The 20427-nt window shown below is 38.5% G+C and overlaps 1 protein-coding gene across 3 annotated transcripts in view; it reads left to right on the top strand.

The window, feature by feature from the left end:
- LOC122640969 (probable pre-mRNA-splicing factor ATP-dependent RNA helicase DEAH9) overlaps window positions 1-12795 on the top strand; it is an 85351-nt gene extending 72556 nt beyond the window's left edge. The window contains exons 17-19 of one of the 3 annotated variants that reach the window (XM_043834268.1): window positions 9032-9111; window positions 12311-12493; window positions 12536-12795. In XM_043834268.1, the coding sequence (XP_043690203.1) occupies window positions 9032-9111; window positions 12311-12458 (228 nt within the window). In that variant the 3' untranslated portion in view covers window positions 12459-12493; window positions 12536-12795. Of the gene's footprint in view, window positions 1-9031; window positions 9112-12310; window positions 12494-12524 lie in introns of those variants that run through there. The other 2 variants (XM_043834269.1, XM_043834270.1) reach the window with 2 other exon arrangements.
- Window positions 12796-20427: the final 7632 nt, after the last annotated feature.

Raw genomic sequence — 20427 nt, 5'->3', positions numbered from 1 at the left:
GAACAGATTTATACAGCCCTAAATAACACAAAACATCATAAATTAGACTTAGGAAGAGTCCTAGGTCATAACCCAAGCATTAGGGTATAAAATGGGGTAAAAATACTGAACCGGATTCAGAGTCCAGGCCCTACGGTCGACCGGTTGCAGGCCTGCAAATCCATTTGGTCCAAAAGTTAGAATTGGGGCTTTTGTCTATGGTTCATGGATCTTGACATGCAAGGTCCCAATTTCACTTTCTGGACCTATTCTAAGGTGGGTCAATACCAATAAACAATTTAATTCTAAAAATTCATAATCAATTTGGGGTTTTAGCTAATTAACCCTAATTAGCAACCTAGGGTTTGTAATTTGGACAATTCAGATGTGAATTGGGTTCTTAAGATGAAATTCTTAGGTCACAGCCACATCTGAACCAAAATTTGATTCAATTTAGGGTTAAAATATGGGATTTGATCAATTTAACCCATTAATTCCAAGCTTTAATGGCTGAATTGGGTTTAAGAGTCAATTAGGGCTGAAGAATGGAGAAGATAAAGATGGGAACAGCAGAATTATGGCTTACCTGAGAACAGCAGTGAGAAATAGGGTGAAGGTGGCCTTGATTTATGCAGCAAGGTCTCCAATGGAAGTCCCAAAGCTTCAATTTCAAGTGCTAGATCAAAGCCCCAAGTATAGCCCTCTCTTTTCCCTTCTTCTTCTTCTCTTTTCTCCTTCTACAGTTTTCTCCCAAGTTCTTAAGGCTGGATCGATTCTAATGTTTAAGGAATAGTGAATAGTACAAATGACTTTGGTTATATAAGTAGTTAATTAAGGCTTGTTTGTTTAATTAACTAAAATCTGTTTTCTAAATTAATTTCTTAAATTGATTCTAATTAGGATTATTTACTTAATTAGTTTCTTTTAAGTATAAAATTATGTCATGTGACATTAGGGGGAAATCCAACTTGAAATCCAACTTGGGTAACTACTGGGAACTGGATTCCCCACTGGGGATGTGGATCCCACAAGGAAAAATTAGTATTCTGCCCCTATATTCTCTAATCGATCAATATTATACAATATACAATAGGATAGATTAATACTTACAGTAGGATTAGGAAATAGAAAGGTTCTGCATGTGATCAAGCCAGCAGATCCGACACAAGTAGCTCTGGTGCAAGGTACCAGTAGGGTCCTCAGACCCCAGAATAGCAAATTGGGAAGACTCTCTGGAATCCTCCATAGGTGTGTTGAGAAGTTGATCCGCATCCTATACTGATGCAGCCCACAGCATCGACGCAACCATGGATACAGAACTAGAACCTGAAATCACATAAGTTCCAAAGTTCAAATTTGTAGTGGTTTTCACATATATTCAAACGACAAGTCTGATATGCCCCTAATTGTAACTTCACATCAACACAGTAACTCAACTCCAAATTAACAACATATCATCCACTCAATAACTAGGAAAAAAAAAAGTGTCCCAGTGCACAATGCTTCCGCTACTGTAGGGTCTAGGAGGGATAAATGTACTCAGCCTTACCCCCTGCTTCTCAGGATAGGCTGTTTCCAAGTTTTGAACCCAGAACCAACAGGTTGCAATAACACAACTTAACTAGAACATGATATATAAAATCACCCTCATTTGATGGACAGATTCCATGAATCAATACAACACAACAAACACAGCCTTATCCCAACTTAATGGGATTGGCTACATGGATCCAAACAAAACAAAGAAGGGGGGGATGAAGAGATGGTGATGTAGATCAAAAACTGAAGAAGAAGAGGCCAAAACATTGTACACATTACTGTTCATGTGAACAGTGTAGCCCCTTATTTTTGGCTTGGTGAGAATATTTCTTGAAAATTGTGGGGGGCAGATTAGTCTTTTAAGTATTAGTTATTCAAGTCCATCAGTGAAGGGCAATTTTGTCATTCTTCTAAAGCTAATAAGTTGGACTGATGGGGACCACAGGCTGGAGATTTCGGCTGCAACAATTAAGTCATCCAAATGGGTCCCACAAGGAGATTTGAAGACTTAAGAAGATTTAGGAGATTCTTTTGAAGACTTGAAGATTATATCTAGTTCCTATTTTTGAGTCAATCCTAGTTACAATTTTCTTAGTTTCTATTTTCAAGTTTAGTTTCTAATTTTCAGTTTAGTAGTTTCTATTTTTTCTTGTAACTTGAGGTGCAAGCATAGCCCTCTACATATTATGTAAAGGCTGTAGAAGCCTCCCCACGATTTATCAAGTTGAATAAAAGTTATTTTCCTGCTGTAAGCATGGTTATTCTCAAGTTTTATTGTGAAGCTTGAAGGGTAGAGGGCTTGGCTGGGAGAGCCGAAACCTAATGATGCAGGACAATTTCAATGGATTGACCGGAACCCGTTTGTGAACCCGTTTGTGAACCCAGACCAAGATGAACCGGGTCAGATTTGGTTCTTTTAGATTTAGTTATATTTTAGGAATTTATTTAATTTAGCAAAATATCTTTTATTTTGGGTAGGGAGATAAGATTGTGTTTTTGGTTTATTGGTTAGTAAGTTTCCATATAGTTAGGATTTTATTTTCTTTAAATAGGGCTGTAATCCACAGTATTTGTCATGCAAGAATGAATTGAACAGAAAGTTTGTGCGTGTGTGCAAACCCCCCCTTCTTGGACGCTCCCTTCTCCTGCTGCGTCTCCTTCCCTTTTCTTCTGTGTGATTTCTCCCGTCCCCCTCTGGTTTCTTCTTTTACCTCCTTCAATCCCCTTCTCGATTTTTGTCCCCCACCAATTTGGTATCAGAGCCAAACCTGGCTCTACGACTAGCTCTCCATCTCCCCGCCCCATGTCATTGCTGCCCTCTTCGCATTCAGCACCAACTCCCACCTTCCCCTTTGTTTCTTGCAAAACCCAAACCAGCGATACAGTGAAAAAAGGATTCTGTTGAAAACTCCAACCCCATCTCCTTCCGCAGAAACTCCAAACCCCATCTCATCCCTTCTTCCCACAGCAACAATGAACCCAAAATATAAAAAAAAAAACCCTCTACCGCAAGCCCCTCCTTCCCTTTGGCCACCCCAAATTTCCCTTCGTTTCCACAGAAACCCATCACCCCTTCTTGGTTCCGCCAGAAACCAGAAAAAAATAAAAAAAAAAAACCGAACTAAGAAGAAGAGAAATAGAGAAACGAGGTAGCAGAAGGAAGAAATTTACATACCTGGTTTGAAGCTCCCAGCCGCAAGTCATCCCATCCTTGGTCGACCCCCTCGCATCCTTGGCCAAACACTTTCTCTCACCGTCTCCTCTCTGGTTCGGTAGACTCCAGTTTCAGGCTTTCCAGACGCAGAGACTCCTAGTCAAAGTAGTCTGCCCCTCTTCCACGATAAGTTCTTTTTTGGAATTCCCATTCTTCCCATATTACCCCTATACTTTACTTTTAAGTTTACTTTGTGTTTTCCAGCACTGCCCTTCCCTTTCCCACTTATCCCTTCTATCCATATTCTAATTTGTTTCCATATTTAACCCTCGGCCTCTTCATGTCTCCCTTCCCTTCAATCCTTTTTATTTTTTGTTTTCCTTCCCATAGTACCCCTGCCCCCACCTTATTCCTTTTAAAATTTTCTTGTCCTTCTAATTTTACCTTGGCTATGGAAACCCATATTTTCCAAACTCGATTGGGATTGCCCAATGGAAAAGGTGTCGTATTCCTTGTCGATAACGAGCAAAGTAGCAATTTCGTCTCGCAACCCGTAGTAGAGATGTTGTCGAAGACCGGCGAGATATGTAATGATGAGCTTGTTGATCAATACTTCGTCGAATTTGCTCATACCGCATATTATGATGGGGCTTGGTGTCGGATATTTCCATCCTCAAGGCGCATCAACAAAGTGGGCCCTGATTGGGTGAATGAGCGTTGTGGCAACGTTGAGCTTCTCAACAACGCTTGTATTCTAAGGCCATTACATTTGACCAAGGGTCATATTTTGAGAGGATTAAAGCCAAAGATAACCACACCGTAGTTGCATGAAGAACCAATTCCCCTACAGGTTGTCGAAGAGCACAAGGATGACCCAGTGATCGAGAATAAACTCAACGGTCAGATCGAGGTCAAACCTGAAGAACAGATCAACGGTCTAAATGATAGTTTGAACCTCCACGGCGAGATTCCAATCGACGAAATAAAGTTGATGGATGATCTTCAGCAGATTGTAGCAACCGATCCTTTTCTCCCTATACTGATTGTTGATGTTCGTGACATGCCCTGGGTCATCGCTCCATCAAAGCCGTTGTTCGTGGACGCCGACCGAGTGGTATTGATCCTCTCCTTTTTTAAAACTCGTGGTCGAGTTTTTCTCAACATCGGGAGAGTTGATGGAGGACAATTTCAATGGATTGACCCGAACCTGTTTGTGAACCCAGACCAAGATGAACCGGGTCAGATTTGGGTCTTTTGATTTAGTAATATTTTAGGAATTTATTTTATTTAGCATGATAATATCTTTTATTTTGGGTAGGGAGATAAGATTGTGTTTCCGGTTTCTTAGTAAGTTTCCATATAGTTAGGATTTTATTTTCTTTAAATAGGGCTGTAATCCACGGTATTTGTCATGCAAGAATGTATTGAAAAGAAAGTTTGTGCATGTGTGCAAACCCCCCCCCCCCCCCCCTTCTTGGACGCTCCCTTCTCCTGCTGCGTCTCCTTCTTCCCCTTTCTTCTATGTGATTTCTCCCCTCCCCCTCTGGTTTCTTCTTCTATCTCCTTCAATCCTCTTCTCGATTTCTGTCCCCCACCACCTAAGGGCTGAAGGAGCCTTGCTGGGAGAGCTAAATCCATCTATCCCCCCAACCTTCTATTTCTTATTTTCTCCATTCTTCTTTTTCTCCATCGAGCCTGGTTTGCTGTGAAGCTTCTCCACTGCACAGAAAGCCATCCGAGTTCTGTTACTGCTGCTCCAAGTTATTCTAAGTTGCTGCCATTGCTGCTGGAGACCAACACAGCTTGATTTGGAAGGTTTTTCCTTAACCTTCTATTTGGTGGTTCCTTGATAACTTCACATCGAGCCATCAGAAGTGAATCAAATTTTGAAGATAGCCTCTCCCTAGTATTCTCTACCTTCGATCCAAAGGAAGTGTCAATTAGTTGGCTGGTTTGGCTAGAACCCTATCCTTCTAATTTCTGTTTCTGTTTCTATGTTGGATTTGTGGGTTTATCGATCTTACTGTAGAGTGGTTCTTACTTGAACCCCTTCTACATTAGATGGGGAATGAGATGAGAAATGCAAAAATGGAAAATGACAAATGAAAGATGCAAAATAAAAGAAAAATGGAAGATGTAAGTAAGAGAAACAAGTCACAGCCCAGTACGTCAAGAGAATCTCAACTAAATGGGGTCTTCTACATGGATCCTAGCCCTCCAATAGGCTCTATCCGAGGTCGGTCTTGGTACAAAACGTAGGCTATGCAAGTCCTTCCATGCAAATTTTCATATGGTCATTTTAGGCCTGCCCCTAGCTCTTTTAACCCCTTCAATCGGGATCATATCACTCCTTATTGGGGTGTCCCTAGGCCTCCGTTGAACATGACTGATGCAGGGATTTCAGCTGTCCCTACCAGCCCCAGCCCAAGGTACTCCAAGAGGTACCATCTCAGGCCCAAGCCCAAGCCCTACTAGCCCCCTGGCTGACCCTGCGGTTCAGCCCCAGCCAAGAGTGGGATCCTTGTTGCTTGACAATTAGTCTTTGCATCAATTGGAGTACCTTTGTTGATGTTGGAGGTTGAAGATGAAGTGGTTGATGTGATGAGCTTGATGAAGGTAAATGAAGATAGATATGTGGCAACTAGAGATCCACCAAGGCCACCACCAAGGAGATCCACCTTGGATATAAGCGCTGAATCCACTGCCCACCTGAGTCCACAGGATGTAGTCCTTCAAGAGAAGATTTCTTTTGTTAAAATTCTGGTGTGCTCTAGAGAGCCCATGGTTTGTATTATATAGCCATATGATGGAGGTTGAATGCCTCTTGGTTACATGCAATTACATTTATTGACTTTTGGACTTCCAACACCTAGAAACTAAAACAAATAAAACATTAAAGACATAACACATGAATCTAGGAATATTAAAAGACTAATAACTCCTAATAACTATAGCCTAGGAACATGAAATGAAAAGTTACATAAATGCTTCCTAGGAATACAAAAGACCTATTGCTAAAAACTAAAAATAATTAATACTTTTCTAATGCCTTCCAAGCAAGGCTAATAATTAACCAAAAAAGAACCACTTGAACCACTTGACAGCAGGCTTAGGGAAGCCTGGCCAGGCCATCCGCAGGGTCTGGGCTTGGCTGGGGCTGAACTACAGGGTCAGCCAAGGGGCAGGTAGGGCTTGGGCTTGGGCTTGGTCCTGGGCCTGGGCCTAAGATGGTACCTCTTAAAGTGCCTTGGGCTGGGGCTGTTAGGGACAGCCGAAATCCCTGTATCAATGACCATACCACCTCAAATGACTCTCTCGGAGCTTGTCATTGATCGGGGCAACTCCTAAGTTAGCTTTAATCCGCTCGTCTTATTTTATCCGTCCTAGTTTTTCTTCACATTCATCTTAACATCCTCATCTGTGCTATACTTAGCTTCTCAATGTGACACTTCTTAATTGCCCAACATTCTGCCCCATACATCATAGCCGGTCAAACAACAGTCCCATTGAACTTTCCTTTAAGCTTTAAAGGAATACGACGATCACACAACACTGTGCACGCACCTCCCCACTTCAACCATCCCACTTTAATTCTCTGTGAAACATCGTCCTTTATGTTACCTTCCTTATTTATGATTGACCCCAAATATCTAAAACAGTCACTTTGTGGAATCTCTCTTTCCTCAGTTCACACCATGTCAGTGTCTATCATAGTCTGACTAAAATTACACGTCATAACCTCCGTCTTCGTTCTATTAATCTTAAGCCTCTTGTTTCTAAGGTTGATCTCCAAAGTTCTAACTTAGCGTTAATCCCTACTTTTGTCTCAACCACCAGAACGATATCATCGGCGAAGGGCATACACCATGGGACCTCGTCTTGAATGCTCTTGGTTAGGTCGTCTATGATGAGCGTAAAAAGATAAGGGCTTAAGGCTGATCCCTGATGTAACCGAATCATGATTTGCCCTGACCTCCCATAGATCTCACACTTGATACCCCTCTCTTCACTAGAATATCCTGGATGAGCCTCCTCAATAAGTAGATAGCTTTGTCATGGATCTACCCGGCATAAAGCCAAATTGGTTCTCCGATATATGAGTCTCTCTTCTCAAACGGGCTTCAATAAGCTTCTAACAATGCTTCATAGTGTGACTCATAAGCTTTATGCTTCTATAGTTATTGCAGCTTTGGATATCACCTTTATTTTTGTAGATCGGGACAACAATGCTTCACCATGAATCAATAGTTTCACATAGTAACTAAGGGCAGAATTTAGCAATTACCTGTATCTCCCTAACCACTGATCCGATAAGGTTACAACTAAGGTCGATGGTAGCATAGGAATAGTCGTTTAAACCTTCAAAACCTCAGCCCATTCCAATGGCTAGATGATGTACCTGTCCTTGAAGTAGCAATCCAGAAAACTCCCAAAACAAAGTACCGCAAGCCCTCTATTGATCAGCAGGAATAATCAGATGCAAGAACTACATGTGCCCAGCAGTTATTACCACCAATGGCCTTCTAATTAGCAACAAAACAAAGGTTTGAAAACACCTCAGCAACAGGCCTCACAGGTTTGAAGATTTCAGATCCAGAAAAAATGGAAGAAGAAGAGGAAGAAGGGATATGACCAAGGCCTCTCACCAACCGGTAGGGTCTCTCACCCCCACCATTGTCTCTCACACCAAAAGGCAATGATAGCCAATCTCATTCTTCAATCTCAAAATTGTGGGGTGTAGTATGAAGTCTAGTATGAAAGCCCCCTCTTTATTGATAACAGCAACTAGGGTTCCCCTCTTGTGTAGAGAAGGAATCCCCTTACACAGTAGTACAATATTAAAATGGAAGCTAATCTTAATCTAAGATCTTAACTTATAGATACAAATCAAATAGAAACCAAGAAATGGAAATTACCTTAAGTTGTTGGTGGAATTTACAAGAGAGTCATACCTAATTACAATTGATTATAATCTAACAAAAATAGAGACTAATATGTTGTAACAACCTACTACTTACATGTAGTAATTAATATGGAAATAAATAAGAAAATAAGATCCTATAATAATCCCCCACGCGTGGACTGTTTAACATGTAGTATTGGGCCTAAGTCTCGTCCATGAAGACCACAAAGACCAGGGCCCATGCTGGCTGTAAGGTGGCTAGTTGATGAGCTTGATGGGGCTGGCTAGCTGCTGAACCTTTCTTCTCTTCCACCTCCTTCGATCTACATTATTCTACTTTTAGGACTTAGGAGGAACCTAAATGATTGGAAGTTGAGCAGGTGGTGAAGCTGATGAGCGTTTTGGAAGCTGTAGTGACTGAAGAAGGTGTGGGGAAAGAATGTAAAGGTGTGGATGGATGGTGGAAATGGGAAGCTTTTGATTTAGGCTTTTTTAAAGATGTTGCATACTGTTGAACTGTTTGTAGGTTGTGTTGGATAAGGTGTTGATTATGGATAATTTGTTTAAAAAGGAGGTGGAAGTTGAGAATTGGTTGTGTGAGGATGTGCTGAGGATGGATATCTTCTGTTTACTGATTGTTGCTTCTTCATGGAAGTCCAGGGGTGATTCTTTCGGTCATGAGGGAACCTTGCCTACGAAGAATGTATTGCTGCGCAAGTGCGCATAACATACCTTCATCTGATGGATTTATTTTTGTAATTTGGAACCTTGCCTACGAAGCATATATTTCTGCATATAAACATTCATCTGATGGATGGATAATTTCTATTTTAGTCTTTTTAGCATTATCTTTATGATTATATGCCCTTCATTAGCATTTGATCACTGTTGTTCCTTTGAAACAAAATCTTGTGTTGGCTATTTTCTGATGGTTCTATTTTCTTTTTCATCTCAAGACATTCAGTCAGAGTGGGATGTACAAGACTATCAGGACTTCTCAAGAAGTTTATATCCATCCATCGTCTGTGCTGTTCAGGTCAGTATGGAGTAATTTTCTGCTGCCATACTTGATTGTTATAGAACTTTCGAAAAAAGCTATCTTGGTCCATGCTTTGTGACTTAAATTCAAGTGGATGTGTTGTTACATGCTATGATAGTTTGTGCTAAGTATCAGCTGCTACTCTTGCCATTGTTGTTTGGATTAATTAATCACTCTTCCAAAAAATAAAAAATTCTACCAGCAACTTATATTTTAATGAAGATTCTTGAATGGTATGGTGTCAGAATCTAAAAAAAAAAACACTGTTTTATATACTTGTTTCAAATCTTTTATATGCAAAATTTTCTTCTCTGTGTACCATAGTTGCCCAAAGCATCATCTAGGAGTGAATGCACTCTTGGGGCCAAGGTGTGTTATCACCTAGTGTCCGGGACTTCAATACCCAATGACCCACAAAAATTAAAAAGAAAAAGAAATAGGAGGACGAGGAGGAGAAGAAAAAACACAAAGGAGGATGGGGAGACAGCAGGGAAGAAGAAGAAATAGGAAAAGGGAATACCTGGTCTCATTACCTCTCTATCATCCAGCATCTAGAGGAAGGAGAAAAGGTCGCTGTCTTGCTGCCTTTCCCCTCTATTCTACGAAGTCCTAAAGACATCGGACTTATTTCCTAGGCACCTGGTCATCACCTTGGCACCATGACAACTGTAATAATACTTGAAAACTTGAAAGGTACTCCATAATTTTCCCTTTTTCCCTCCTCTTCCAGTGTAACCAGTTATTGAACAAGGAGAAAGAATAAGGTGGTATAAGCCCTGAAACAATGACAACCACTATGACGTCTTTAGAAAAAAGGGAGAAAAAAAATAGCAAAGACAACAGAGCTCTTCAATGGAAATGAAGACCCACTACAGACTGTTGGCCTCATGACTCTTTGTTTGCCTAACTCATCAGCCATCTCATTTGAGATCTACCCTTCCCAGAGAATATTCTTGACTCTTATACAAGTCTACTCTTCTAAGATTATTGTAGATGGGCACCTAGTTCTGCAGCATGCAAGTTGATGGGGCTGAAATTTTATGGACATGTAGACCCCAAGTCTCTATTCACTTGTCAAGTTTCACTCAGAATGGAGTTGGCCATGTACCAAAATGAAGCTTTAAAATCCAAAACTATGAGAGGGTGCATGCCAATACGTGGGAAGGGTATATAATCAAATGTTAAATTTGACATGTGGCCAATTGCAACCATTCCTTAGATATTCAACAGTCAGAATTGCCACTTCACCCTGGAAGAACTAGGTGCCCTTCTGGTGAGGTTCTACAGATGTGCCTGTTCAGAAGAAAAAAAAAAAAAAACTTGAACAAAACAGAATTATCTTCCCATTTCTGATTGGAGTGATCTTCAGTAAGGACTTTAGTTAAGTGGGTAGTAGTTTGCAACAACTTGGACAAGTGATCCCTGAATCTTCTTGCTGGTGGACTTTTGTGGCTGAAAAAATTTTCTTATACCGATATTGTTAGACTGTTGGCAACCCAAAAGGTTGTCGAAATGTGTGAAATAAAAATTGTTGAGGAGGGAAAGAGACGATGAGCGAGACAATGAATTTAGAATGGTTCGGCAACCTTGCCTATATCCACTACCAAGAGATTTCACCCTTGGAATTTTCACTATCCAATCAATTTTTCAATACATTGATCAAGCCTTTCACAATTGTTTTTCTGGACTCACAATAAACCCAATGGTTTCTAAGGCTCACCATTAACTACCCTTACAACACTCTTCCAATGAAGAATACAAAGAAATTGGCTCACAAGCCAAGTATACAAATGAAGCATAATAAACCTCTAACTTAGGCAAGTATACAAATGAAAGAATAAATGTATGATTCTCACAATTTGGGCTTTAATATTCAATGAAGATATTCCAATTCAAACTGCAAAAGTCCTCTTTAAACTCTCCTATGACCCTTATTTAAAGAGTCGAAGAATGGCCAAAAGAGTGGCCAAAGAGAGTCTAATGGCTCTATTTTTAGAAAAGCCGATCGGCCACCCCCATAGCCAATCAACCCCCTTGGAAATGGTAGTTACAGCAACTGGTTGGTCACTGGTCCATTGGTAGTCCGACCGGGCATCAACCATGGTTCACAGCCTGACCGAGAGGCGAGAGCCCAAGTGAAACAAGGCTGCTCTCGTGAAACACCGACCGACTTCAGGCCGTTGACTGGTACACTGATTGGCTCGATTTTTCAGGCTGCTAAAGCCTGGCAATTTGACATTTGACTTTTCTAAATGATTTGTTAAATATACCAAGTCCAATTAACCATTTAAGGGCAATGTTTTTCCCAAGGCCATTTTCCGAATCCCCAAACCAATGTTTTCCAATTAAGGTAATTTGGGGCCTTAAATGACTCAGTTCAAATGGGTCTAGGAACCCTAGTGGAGAATCACAATACAACTTAGGATAAATGCAATAAGTTTCAAATTTAAGAACAAATCCGATCTTCAGTACACTGACGTGACATGTGTCCAGTAAGCTTCGATGTATTCTCTTGATAGTCTTACTGAAGGAAGCTTGACTTTACCGTTCAGCTTCTCACCTTCATGCCTTGAGTGGACTTATTGTAGTGGCTTTGAGTCTTTCAACTTTGTTGCCATGACATGCCGATGATGGACTTACTGATGTGTCAGGGCACTTCATGCCTTTGATGGGCTTACAAAAGAGTCTTGAGATTTCCCATGTAGCTATGGCACTTCATGCCACTGATGTTGTTGACCAAGCTTGAAGATCTTCCAAGTGCGAGGCTTGATAACAGAACATCCCATTGCACCGGCAGAATTTCTGCACACTTTGAAGCTTGAGAGATTAAATAGGACAATGCCTTTTAGGGCTTTTACAATTGAACACAAGTTTGAATCACCAAAAACACATTTTAACATATAATGTCTCAACAGATATTTCAACCATTGCCACACAAGAACCATGAGGTCCCTTAAATAGGCAAAAGTATCAAAAATTTTCAGATCTAGCAGGCTTATTTCTGTTTGTCCTCGTGTCCTGACACCTACATACGATTATAGTATTATGAATAGCATGCAAGGAAGTTGAACTTCCAAGTGATATGTTGTTTTTTCTCTGTTGCTTTTCCTTGTCATTTCTTTCTTTAATTTTCATGCAGCTGGACTTGAGCCTAGAATCCAAATATAAGTTTATGCAAGTGTTATATTTTTTGCAGGGTAAATCCGAAGTGGATTATCTACCATTCTCTTGTCTCCACTGATCGGCAGTATTTGCGCAATGTAACTGCTATTGATCCTTCATGGTTAATAGAGGCTGCTCCTCACTTTTATCAGCACCAGATGGTCAATTCTATTGCTCACTGACTCCATTGAAGGGGAGGAGAGCAAAGCCATTTGACCATTAAAAAGTCTGGTACACATGCTCAGATCACCTTTGACAGGAAAAGATTTAAATGACGACAGACCGGTATTTGGGCCTAACAGGGAACTGCAACTTTGTGGGTCAAGAAAAGATGCAGTGGAATAATCCTTGCCGAAAACGTGCTTCAGGCTTGGTTACAATATAAATTATACAGAGAGCTGTTGTTGGTTTATCAAGAAGAAAAAATGCAACATGAGTATATAGACAAGCAAATGTTAGAATAGGTCATTATTTCCTTTAAAACATACTGTCTCAAAGCATCCTGGGTTTTCATTGTTTTGCAGTTTTGCTCTTCATTATGGATGTCTACATTTGATCATATCTTTGAGAGTTTAGACATGACTCTGTTTGTGGAGCTAAGAAGTTGAGCATATGCACGGTTCGTCAATAGGGAGCAGAAAGGAGAAAGATTGAGAGAGAGAGAAATGGCATAACATACACCATTTGCTCAGAGACTTCCCATTTTTGTAATATAGGAGTTTGATACTTAATACAGCCTTCAAATATTTGCATAAAGCCAAAAATTTACATAAGGTAAAGAATGTAGACCAAGAGGAGCCATATGGTCACGTGCTATACATCCATAGGTTTGGATTGGCCATGTCAGCCATCCACATGTTCAGGAAATGCCTTGATACAAGATCTGTCTATTGTAGAGGATCAAAGCCCCCTTTATGAGTCAAATGAAGAAGAACAAAAAAAAATTAAACAGCCTAGTATTCCTTTTTTCCTTTTCTAACATTTAAGGATAAAAAACAACTGTGCTTTTCCCAATTCGCTACCCAAAAAATAAATAAAGGAAAAGTATGTTCATCTAGGATCATAAATGTTCTACCCCTCTATAGTACGAAGTCGATAATATCTTTTCCTGATCCCGATACCCACTGCACACCATCCGAAATCCTTCCTTTGGTCTCCTTGAAGTAGATAAGAAACAACTAGATAAAGTAGATTGTGTTGTCAAAAGTTTCAAACATTTAAGTCCTATTTGTAATGTTGATGCTTCTAGACAAATGTTTGGGTAATTTATTTCCTAATGTTCGGACTCGTTGCCTGATGTTTTCAAAAGTTTTTTATTTTTTCTGTAAGTGTAATCTTCCCCCTAGGATTAATAATTCCTTCATTACATTGATCTCAAAACAACAAAATGAATTAAAAATTGATCAGTTTAGTCTTATTAGTCCTTGAATAGTTTGTATGGAATCATTTCCAAAAATTTGGGTAATAGGCTTAAGCCTTTCCTGGATAGATTTATTTATCATGTACCAGAGCCTTTGTTAGAGGTAGACATTTTTCAGATAATATAATATTGGCTCATGAGATTACTCATTACATGAATCATAAAAAGGGCAAGTTAGGTTGTGTTGTGGTAAAGATTGATATGTCTAAAGCTTAGGATAGAACTGATGAGGTTTCATTCGTTTAAGTTTAATAACCAATAGTGTGACTTGGTCTCAATGTGCATGTCCACTTGTAAATATTCCATGAAGCAAAATGGGATTGCATTACCTAGTTTGCTCCTTCTAGAGGACTAAGACAGGGTGATCCACTTTCCCTTTTTTGTCCTTATGCATTATGGAAGGCCTTTCACCTTTCAAGGATGCTAAGGACAGCTCAAGAAGAGGCTTTTTAAGGTATAAAAATGGTAAGATCAGACCCTCTAATCTCACACCTTTTCTTTGTTGATAGTTGCTTCATTTTCATTAGAGCAATAGAATATGATGATTTGACCATTAAACCCCTACTTTTGTAACTTTTTGAGGAAACAAACTGCTCATCACGCCTTTGGATTTTTGAAATATAAATCATGCATCCCTTTATCTAGGGTCTAAGATTTTCATGGATAGATCTAAATGTAGGAATTTTTCCTTCTTAATCTCTAGAATGAAAGCTAAGTTGTTATCATGGAAAATGAACTCTTTATTCTAGCAAGGAGAATCATTTTGGTCAAGTCAATTTTGAAATTAATCCATTCTTACTTACCAGATGACTCTTTTCAAACTCCCAAAACCAATCAATCCAAAGTCATTTTTGATGGGGGGGTAATAGTAAGGATCAAAGAAAGCTTCATACGATTCATTGGAATAAAGTGTGTTGACCTAAAAACATTGATGGTTTAGGGTTACGGGGCTTAGTACATAATATAGCCTTATTCTTCAAACCATGTTGGAGGATTCTACATAACCCATCTCTCCTATGGATGAAGATCTTAAAGGCTAAATATCTCCCAAACACTGACTTTCTGAAGGCTTCTAAAAACAGATATTATTCAGGTTTTTGGAGAGGTGTATTGACCTTAAAAAAGGCCTTCCAACAAATGTTGTATTGGAGAATAGGAACTAGTTCCTAGGTCGTTCATATTTGGTCTAATTCTGAGTTTCCTTCTCTTCCAAATTTTAGAGTACCTGAACAGGTTTAGGTTAACCAATCTTTTCATTGTCTCTAAGCTTTTAGATTTTTGTAACTGGAATCTACCTTTCTTGGAGTTTTTATTTCCTCACAATATTGTCAGTCATAGTACTCAAATTAGTTCCACAATCTGGACTTCAGGAACCAATTTTTTGCCGTATTTCTGCAAGTGGTGTTTTGCCTACAAAAATTGTGGTTTTCTATCTTCACAAAAGAATTTTTTTATGTTAATGTATATCCAAGTCAATTTCCAAGGAAGTTTTTCTGGAAGCTTAGTTTACACCCAAAATTCAATATCTTTCTTTGGAAGTGTATTAATAAAGGATTATTGACTAAGGAACTTTGTCATTGTTTTTCCAAGTCGACACTCATGTTATTTTTAAAAACAAAATAATGAATTTTTTGGCATTTATTTTTTAGCTGTTCATACGCAGAGGATTTTATTCGCAGGTCCTTTAGGATTGATTACTGAACATTTGGTGGCTAATTCCTTTCAAGATTAATTAATATTTAAAAGAAAAAATTTTTAAATCAAATCTCAAGAGATTTTTTATTTTGGGTTTTAAAATAATTATGTTTTTCACTTGACATGAAAGAAATTTAGTATGCTTAGATAATAAAAATCAAAATTCCATCCATTTAATGCATCTAATTTATCAATGGATCCTCTTGCCATTTGATTAAGTTAAGACAATTTGAGGATCCTCCTCCTCCTTTACCTTTGATGCATGGTGACATGATACAATTAAAACCAATAGATGGTCGCATACTTATCAACATAGATGGCAGCTTTTTGGAACATATTTATGAGGCCAGCTGAGTGGGCATCATGATCCATTTAGACTATGTTTGGATATCAAGAAAAGAAAAGAAAAATTCATAATAAGACATCATACATCATATTTTTTTATTCACCCAGTCCTAGGGTGACACTTGGAAGCTTGACGCCGAAGAAACACATTCCATCCAAGACTCGTATATCCAGAAGGCATTAAGAATGGTAACCATAATCCACGTAAGGAAAGATTCCTAATTGCTGAAAGATAGGAGATCGAAGACCATTCCTCCCGAGAGGATCTTAAGCCGAGAATGACTCAATCACTTGATAAGGATGGAAAGCGACTTGACAGATCTTTGTAAAGGGGGATTGGAGGGATGAAACTTGTATAAATAGAGGCCATTGAGCCCCAGATTAGGGGGATTCAATCAATTGAGAAATCAAGAAAGCTTCAAGAGAGTTCTTTGTTTCCATTACTAGTTCTAGTGTTGCAAAAAGGGAAACCTCATAGCTGAATAGTATCTTTCTTCGTGCAACAAGACAAAAATTGTGATAATGCAATGACTGTTTTATGTGTCTATCTCTCTTCTCAAACTCATTTTTTTATTAATTTTTTATTTTCTTTTCTTGACATCCAAACATAGACTTAGGGAATCATGAATTTTCTATTGTCTTTGATTATGGTATATTAGGATCCACAAAAGGGTGAGCTGTTGACGAATGAATTAAAGATGCAGCAAAAAAAGGCTTCAAGGATATAGAAAGCTGGACAAACTCATTTTAGTTGGAGGGATGGTTGCAATTTATTCACTCTCCTGAATGGCATTGGTCTGTGTTTGCTTTATTATCTGACGTTCCGTGAATCATAGCTAGGTCCTCTAAACTAGCAAGTAGAGAGGTTCACAAACTGCAATTTTTTTTTTTTTAACTTATTTCCATTCACCAAAAAACTAGATAAGAGCTTTCGTTTTTTGCTTTTGTTTTCTAAATTTTCAAAGTAAAATATTTTAGATGTATAGGTATATTCATAAAATGCTTGTAGTACCTATAGTTATACATCTTTCTTTCTCTGTTTGACAAGGTAAAAGTTCATCTTGTTGGTTCTTTTCCTTGGATGGACCACCTAACATCCTCTATGAAGAGTAAGTGGGGAGATTCTGTCGTTAATTAGAAAGGATATGGTTTGGATTAATCACATGTAAAATTTCTTAGAAAACTCGATCATTTGCCCTTTTTATGTATTGACATCTTTTCCTTGTACTCTCTCAGCCATCTTTTTTATTCAAAAAATTATGAACCCTCAAAACTATTACCATATTTTGATGACAAGACAAAAAAAAAAAAAAAAGCGCCTTATATCTCCATGTGGCCATGCCAGTTCAGATTTAGACCAAGTTTGAACTTGAGAAATAGTCAAGAGTACTTGGGGACCTATACTCGGCGTGAAAATCCTCTCTAGCACACATCCGATGATTAGAGGAACTTGAGATGCATGTCCAGGTGCTCTCAGCCGTTGGATGCATATTGGAGAGGATCCGGGTTGTCTCTACTTGTACATAGATTTTTAGGTCTTTACTAATCTACCACGTGCCAAATATTAAGCTCAAACCACCCAGCATTCAATGATCAAAGAGACACCACCACAATGGATCCCAAAGATAAAAAAAAACAAAAGCTTATAAAAGGTAGGGAGATCTTTCCATTGTTTGTATATGAGGGCCTAATTTGAGTTTTGAATTGAAAATTAACTCAAGGTCAATCTAAAAAACCATCCTAATTTATATCTGAAACAGTTAAGATGCATGTCTAAATAAAGTGGCCATATATATGCTTGAATTATTAACAAAATCCATGTGCCAAAGATCCTTGGCATATTTTTTTCTCCTTCATAAAATATTGGGATGGTGTCAAACACATCCATTGGCAGCAATTTAGAAGGAATGTGAAAATATTGCAATGGAGCCTTTGAATACTTGGAATATTGGAGATCATGTGGCATTAAGCCATTAATATGTAATTATACATAGGCGCCTTGGTGTCATTTGAGTTCCAAATTAATAGTTGACTACTTGAACAATCACCAACTGTTATAAGGTGATTCAATAAATTATAAAACTCTCTCTCTCTCTCTCTCTCTCTCTCTCTCTCTCTCTCTCTCTATATATATATATATATATATATATATATATATTTATATATATATTTAGTAAAGAGCAATTATTATTTCTTGATGGTCCATCCTTTTGACAATTGAATAATGAGGATCCCTTTTTATATTAGTTACATTTCAATTTTTATTTAGGTCTCATCTCCATTTTATAGTTCAACATGTTTGATTTTTACAAATGATTTTCAGTGATTTAACCAAAGCTACCGAAGTTAAAATTTTCAACCAAATTTCATATTTCTCTAGAAAAAGTAAAAGAAACTTCATGAAAGGCTCCGTTAAAGTCATTCTAGGCATGGTTTTAGTGCACGGTATCGGAACGAGTATCGGTAATACTCAAAACCAATATGATATCGATACGGTATCGGCCTGGATCGGTTGTATCGGATAAAAATACCCCTAAATTTCCTTTAAAAAATGAATTCTAACCATTTTACCCCTTGTTCGTACCGTGCTATCGATATGATATCGGTATCGATAACTTGTAAAACCGATACATATCATACGGGCGATACAATACCGATACTTAGAACCATGATTCTAGGGTATCTCCTTCAACAAAATTATCTATCTTCAAAGTATTTCTATAACGGGAAAAAAAGTCAAACGCAACAAATGATTTTTTTCTAAAAAAATATTTAGTTATAGTAAAAATATGATCAACCTTGCATTTTATGCACTTGAGATTCATCCAAAATTTAAATTTATCAAATATAAACCAACTACAATGCCATCAAAGGAAATGAGTCACTAGTCCTATAATCAGGAAAAGAGAATTACTTTCTTAGGCAAAAGAAAGGTTCTATCATGCAATGCATAAGTACCCTAAGACTACCTTATGACTTTACCTTATTATCAAATATTCTTTCATTCCACAAACCCTACAGCATTGCAAAAGGAATTATACTCCATAATATTCCCCTTCAAACACAGTCTTCCATTTGGCCATGTGGTGAACAGCTTCTATATGTCTACAGACAGTTTCATCTGAATCCTAAACAAATCCACAACAAATGATGTCTTGTCTAATTGCAACTAAAATGAAAAGAAGTAAAACAAATAAATAACAATTTATATTCATTACCAATAACAATTTTATAAATAACTCAAAAAAATACTAAATATAGTAACTGAATTTTTCTTCACTTTCTATCAAAAAGCTAGAAAGTCCCTTGGGTGGGTTCCACCTCCATTTTTTTTTCTCATTTTTGCTCCTTTTGAACATTTTTTCATTCCTTTTAATCCCCCTTTTGCTAGCTTCGATCATCCTTAGCCAGGGGTAGATCCATCGATTACCCCGCTTGAGGAGTGATCTTACCAATCTCATTTTCTAGCCTTTACCCCAGCCGTTATTCTGTCCACATACAGATAACCAAGATTTCATTCATAGCCGTTACTCTACTCGAAGTCTGAGTAACAAAACCCATCTCACATAGCCCTTACATTGTCCGACAAGAGAGAAGCAAGTTGATCGTCCATCTCCACCTAAGCCGTAGGACATCGCCTAGTTCATATTTAGTACATTTTTCTTTTTCTTTTATTTCTTCACAGATATCTGTCTTTTTCCTTCTTAATATTTTTGTCACAATGTAGACCATTAAAGTAGTTCACTTAATGTACATAGTAAATGAATGTCTTTCTTTCTTATGTTTGATGCATCATAATATAGCATTGCATGTTGGTATAGGATGTGTCATTATGAGAGAATTTTCTAAATTTAGCATGTAATAGAAAGGTCAGTTTAACCGGACGAGATGGGGTGCTAATACCTTCCCACGCTCGTAATATGACCACTTACCTAGAATCTCTAACCAGACCATATGGAATCATGTAGCCCTTTCCGTGCATCCCAGATAGGGCTACACCCATTGGGTCCTAGGCCCGAATCCTAGGTGGCGACTTTATTTATTTTAATTTATGAAGCATGACCCCAACCCCCTATGTTGATGTATCAAAATGATATGCCATGATCAAACTAAAGACCATTTGTCGCCATAAGGCCACAAACCCTAACCCGGTATCCTTACCAAAAGGGGTTTAGGTGTTGAGTAAACCGGACTCCCTACGGGCCTGAGGAGATTAGTAGAGGCCAGGTCAGGGATGATCACTGGTTATCGAGGTCTACCTCTGGGTGATCTGGGGCTTCGACCGGCGCTGCACCAAGCTAACAATTGAGGTTTCACTGTGGTGACAAAATAAGTGATCCACGGTGTCTCCCGAGTGGTTATATAGCATATACCTAGTGACCTAGATTGTGTGTTAGGTGAAAATATGTTAATAAATTCATCCATCATAGATTATGTGTATTTATGTGTGTGTGTACACCCCATCCCCTCACTAGGCTCAGTGAAGCTTATCCCTCGTTGCACAACCATTTTAGATGTGTGCAGGTGATGTTTTGACGGTGCTCTTTTTGTTGGTTATGTTCCGTTCGGATTCAGTGACCTAGAACTCTGATGCTGGGTGTACATTCAAGGACTGTGCCAAAGGGGCACCTGGATCGAGGAATTTCATCTTTTGTTTCTTTTTAGTTTATCATTTGCATTGTATAAATTTT

This window comes from Telopea speciosissima, chromosome 9 (genome assembly GCF_018873765.1).
Source record: "Telopea speciosissima isolate NSW1024214 ecotype Mountain lineage chromosome 9, Tspe_v1, whole genome shotgun sequence".
Lineage (NCBI taxonomy): Eukaryota > Viridiplantae > Streptophyta > Magnoliopsida > Proteales > Proteaceae > Telopea > Telopea speciosissima.
Note: the sequence above shows the minus strand (reverse complement) of the source record. Positions and strands in the feature narration are given on the sequence as shown.